The sequence below is a fragment of the Perkinsus marinus genome (assembly GCF_000006405.1).
Source record: "Perkinsus marinus ATCC 50983 genomic scaffold scf_1104296976014, whole genome shotgun sequence".
Classification (NCBI taxonomy): domain Eukaryota; phylum Perkinsozoa; order Perkinsida; family Perkinsidae; genus Perkinsus; species Perkinsus marinus.
In genome coordinates, this window is record NW_003200561.1 from 137080 (window position 1) to 142350 (window position 5271).

General features: G+C 43.5%; 1 protein-coding gene across 1 annotated transcript in view; it reads left to right on the top strand.

Annotated features, from left to right (window-relative positions):
- Positions 1 to 5271, top strand: part of Pmar_PMAR007497 (hypothetical protein) — a gene marked incomplete at both ends in the record, with an annotated part of 7874 nt that overhangs the window by 1997 nt on the left and 606 nt on the right. Inside the window, 13 exons of the mRNA XM_002764884.1 lie at positions 72 to 188; positions 239 to 299; positions 349 to 495; positions 834 to 986; positions 1785 to 2018; positions 2435 to 2478; positions 2621 to 2649; positions 2763 to 2851; positions 3053 to 3229; positions 3269 to 3514; positions 3743 to 3956; positions 4106 to 4135; positions 4611 to 4677. Coding sequence (XP_002764930.1) covers positions 72 to 188; positions 239 to 299; positions 349 to 495; positions 834 to 986; positions 1785 to 2018; positions 2435 to 2478; positions 2621 to 2649; positions 2763 to 2851; positions 3053 to 3229; positions 3269 to 3514; positions 3743 to 3956; positions 4106 to 4135; positions 4611 to 4677 — 1608 coding nt within the window. The remainder of the gene's footprint in view (positions 1 to 71; positions 189 to 238; positions 300 to 348; positions 496 to 833; positions 987 to 1784; positions 2019 to 2434; positions 2479 to 2620; positions 2650 to 2762; positions 2852 to 3052; positions 3230 to 3268; positions 3515 to 3742; positions 3957 to 4105; positions 4136 to 4610; positions 4678 to 5271) is intronic.

Consider the following 5271-nt stretch of genomic DNA (forward strand, 5'->3'; position numbering starts at 1 on the left):
AGGCCTCAGCTGTTCGTGATGTAACGCTGAGCTTCACAGGCTGGCTCGTGACGGTGTTGTTGGTATGGCAGTTCGTAGTGGGTGTCGGCGCTCGAGATCAAGAGGGAGCACTTCGGGCATTGTCCATGGCATTTGTGTTAGCTAGGGCAGCTGGTGATGGTAGAGGAGCTAATGTAGTGATTATCTATGTAATAGTAGTGGTAGGAAGGGTATGGAGTACTGAGCATTATGCGAGTAGATACCAGTTCAACCATGGCAGTTTGGGCAGCAGGAGGATATTTTATCGATAGGATACAAGAGTAGTATTATTGCTAGTGGTGGAGATGCATGAATTTACCATGCTCACAGGCTCACAGCTGTTGCAGTCGGTACAGGATACAGTACAGAGGTTGGAGACACAGCATCCTGGGGTTAAGGTTACGCTTAAAATGGGTAACCCAACTGATAGGATGCATGTACAGGACGAGTTGCTGTCCACGGCTGAGAGAAATGGCAGTGAGTTTTTGGGGTCTGCTAGTTGCAGAGAAATTAATTCTTGTCGGCTGGTCGAATAAGGTCTGTTGTGGTAAGGGGTTGGTCGAGAGAGCTCTCGATGAGGGGGCAGGGTTATGAGTATTCACATCGCGAGTCGGCTATGAATTGATGGTGTAGCGGTATTATGTATGAACCTAACGATTTCAACCTCACGCGATTGTGATATCGGCACGCTCCCTGCTAGTGAGGTTGAAGGAATCGTCGTAGAGCTCGGTCACGGGTTGCAACTGTATAGCAATAGTGCGTGGGAGCATATATTAGGACCTATAAGCACACGACAGAGTCTTCTTATATGTCAGTAATACTCAAGCCTACAAGCCCTCCCACTTCACCAACTCTCAATGGGAATCCGCTATCACCATCACAATCCCCACCGATCCTTGTAGTGGGAGGTGGCCATAACTCGGATTGTGGAGAGCTGGGTTCGGTCACCAGTCAGTTCGTGGACAAAGGTAGGCGGCGGCCACTTGTAAGCAACATAATGAGCATTCCTCTATACAGGTCGAAAGAGGTCCCTACAGGGTGTGACGGTAGCTGTGGCTAAGCTAGGATTGGACCCTGGGGGATCGATCCCTACTCAGTTGCATCCATCTGCACCTGTGTTCTCTCGTTTTTCCAGAGCGTGACACGAGTACGGTTCGCCCTCGTCAATTTCTCTTCATCATTTACCCCTCGCGATAGTTGTAGCTTTTTCCAAAATTTTATGTTATACCCAGAATGAGCAAGGTCATTATTTCACAGTCTTCTAATCCTCCGTCCTGTTGTTCTTAGTACCTCGTCCCTCCGTATGGAGATTCTGTCCTCATCAAATTCTTTTTGTATGCTGAGTATCATTGCTGTGGAAGTAGTGGTAGTTCTGAGTCTTATGACTGGAACAGTAGTTATAGTAGTCCGTCTCGCAATTGGCCCTCTGGGGCATGTTGCGTAGTAGTAGTAGTAGCAGTAGTAGTAGTAGTAGTAGTAGTAGTAGTAGTAGTAGTAGTAGTAATAGCAGTATTAGTAGTAGTAGTAGTAGTAGTAGTAGTAGTAGTAGTAGTAGTAGTAGTAGTAGTAACCACTCCTTCTGTGAAATCTAAGGACTTGTCTATGATTGAACGGAAGACGGTCCCAAGGCCGTGAAGGCGAAAGGGGAAACACTAAGTCGAAGTGGGAGGGTACCCTCATGTGGGCTGGCAACTCCATGAGAGAATAACAGCTTCAAGCTCCGAATAATAGAAATAGACAGACCAGATCCTCATCTACGACCCTAGGGGTGAGTAGATTGGTCGAAAATGTTGGCACTAGGGCAGACGAGGAGGAAGACTCAAGTGGTCAACGAATGACGGGTAGACAAAACTACTTGAGAGAGTTGGCAGGGCTAGGTCTTACAAATCGTCAAATAAAGGTGAAGGTGAGAGCGAGGGAGAGGTGGATGCAAAGGAGGAAAGACAAAAAAAGAATGAAAGAGGAGGGAGTAGAAGATGACCAGGATAATGAAGAGAAGAGTAGGAAAAGGAATAGGTCATGTAAAGGGGGATATACTATTGCAACCTGGAATGTAATGTCATTGTTGACTACTGGCGGGCCGTCTGCTGTGGTAAGGGACTTGAAGGACAAGGGAGTAGATATTGCACTGATACAAGAATCCAGGTGGGAAACAGAACAAATGGCATGGAAATGTGGGGACTACTTCATATGGGGTGGAGGAGCATGGAGAAATGGGAATGGATCCAGAGTAGGTGGCGTAGCCATAGCAGTACATCAAAATAGAAAAAAGGATATTATTAAATTCCAGTTAGTGAATGGACGCATAGCATACATGGTACTTAAGGGGAGAGCAGGTAGGAATATAGCAGTGGTATCTGCTTATGGGCCCTACAGAGATGGCAGATGTTGAGGAGAAAGAAGCTTTTCTGGACAGGTATGGGAACTATTATAAACGAAATCAAGGAAATAGATGAGATGGTAGTAGGTGGGGACTTCAATGGGGAAACTGGTGTAGATACAGAGGGGAAGGCACTTGGAAGATGTGGGATAGGAATACAGAATAACAACGGGAAGAGGATGGTAGAATTCTCTGATGAAAATGATTTGAGTATTGTGGCAGCCTCGTTTAAAAAGAAATCTAGGCACAAGGTGACGATGAGAGGGAATTTTCAGACTGAAAATGAAAACAGGAGATATAGAGAGTATGATCATTTTCTAGTAAAACAAAGAGATAAGAGGACTGTTGTGAATATTAAATGTAGGTGGGACACCTATCATCAATCGGATCATGGACTCCGATTATTGTACGTGAAAATTAAACCTTGTAGAACTGAGCGCAATGTAGGCAAAGGTAATATAGCGGAAGCCCTAAGATCAGAGGAGGGAGGGCTTTTAATCAGCAAGGAATTGCAAAGAGAAGACTATAGGGATATCATGGATGAATCTTCGGATATAAACACAGAGTACAGATGGAACAGACTGAAAATAGCAATAGGTATAGGCAGCAAGGGGTATAAAAATGATAATAGCAAGAGGAAGCCGTGGATATCAGATAGAACTTGGGAAAAGATGCGGTTGCGAAACGAAATGATTAAAAAAATTGATCAAGGGCTAGATCAAGTGAGACACCTTGCTGAACTCAGGAAACAGGTGAAGGCTTTACTAAAATTCGACAAGAAAAAATGGTTAGCTGAACAGGCCGAGAAAGCAGAGGCAGCAGCCAGAACTAGTAATATCAGAGAACTATATGCAATTGTGCGAATATTAGGGGGACGGGGACATAAGGGTGTAGACCTAACAGGGATGGACCTCGGTAGCTTTGTCGGGCATTTCAGTAAATTGTTGGGAGAACAAGAGGAAAGAACGATAGAGGAATATGAAACAAGAAGGGCGTACTGCATTGCGAGGGAAATGTCTGAACTAAAAGCGCAAGCATGGGATGTAAATTTGGCCGCTCCAAGTGATGAAGAGATCGAGAAAACATGCAAGAGAATGAAGAACGGAAAAGCAATGGGTATTGATAGGATCCCTTCCGAATTATTTAAACATTCAGAGGAATGTAGAAAAGTGCTGGGAATTATTATAAGAGAATTTTGGCGCGGGGAATGCTTACCAGATGAGTGTCATACGGCTGTTTTAGTGGCATTATTCAAAGGTAAAGGAAGCAAAAAATCACCGGAAGGATATAGGGGAATATCGCTTCTATCGGTGGTTGAGAGAATTATATCGGCAATAATTTTAGAGAGAATTAAAGAATTTGCTGGGGAGAGACTACTGAAATATCAGTTTGGTTTTAGATCTGGTAAGAGCTGTAGGGATCCTGTTAGATTGCTATGGAAAAAGTGGGAGTGCACTCATAAGATTGCCTCGGTGTTCGTGGATTTCCAAAAAGCTTTCGATTCCTTAACATGGGAATCGTCGTGGAGGATACTGGAATCCACTGGAATGCCTAGAAGGTTGGTGAATTTGATAAGGAGAATTTATGAAAATTCCGAAATTGCTATCCGAGTAAGTCAAGAAGGGAAAATGTCTGATAAATTTCCTCAAAAAGTTGGAGTCCGTCAAGGATCATGCCTATCTCCAGTTATATTCATACTTATATTAGACCATTGTATGAGGGCGGCAGTGAAAGCATGTGAGGATAGAGGTATTGTGGTAGAATGGTTGGGGTATGCGGATGATTTATACATCGCGGGAAAATCGTCTGCTGAGGTAGAGTTCTTTCTACAGGAACTCCAAGCGGCTGCGCATTATGTAGGACTAGTAGTTAACGCTGAAAAATCGGTAGTTATGGTTAAGGGGCTGGATGATAGTAGAGTAACTCAGAATAATGAAAGGGAGGAAAGAGTTATGGTGAGGTGGGATGACGGCAATTATGAGGGATGGTTAAGACCTTTAAAAATAAATAGTACCGAGGAAACTTTCAGACCTACTCATGAGATAAAATATGATGACGATACTATAGTCAAGTATATAGTGAAAAAAGCTGGTTGGATACAGGACGAAGAGGGGGACAAACTGAGGATGACGAGATTGGGTTTTGATAGGGTCAGTGATGGTACAGACAAATGGAAATGTACTTCTTGTGGAGCTACATTCCATAATGATAGGGCTCTGAAATCGCATTCCAGAGCAGGCAGGTGCCGGAGTCACACAGACCTTACAATTGAAAAACAAGTAGCTTTGAGAAAAAGTAGGATGGTAGGGAAATACAGAATGGGAATAGTAAATGAGGAAATCGAAGAGGTGGAAATCCGCTTGATTGATGGTCGAAAACTCAAATGTGTGGGGTCTACAGTATACCTTGGTACTTTGCTAACAACAAAAATGAAGCTCGCAGGGGAGGTTGGCCGGAGAATCGGGCGGGCAGTAAGCGTTTTCAATGATTTAAAGAATATTTGGAAATCTAGGGGGATTTCTACGGGCACTAAAAAGAACATCTTTAGAAGTTGTGTGATGAGTGTATTGCTATATAATTCTGAAACCTGGGTTTACGTCAAAATTGATATTGATAGATTACAAAAATGTTGTAATAAGTTGGTCAGTAACATTATAAGATGGGGTAGAAATCGAGATAGCTCAACAGATGAAGATCGTGAGGATAGTACTACGACTTATTGGAAAGTGTCCGAACTAGAAGTTTCGGAATGGTTAGGGGGATATTGTGTCCAAGAGGTGTTAGTCAAAAGCGTCTACGCTGGTTTGGTCATGCCCTAAGACAGCCCAAAGGTATGATTCAAGAGACTGGATTGAATCAGAAATCGAGACTGA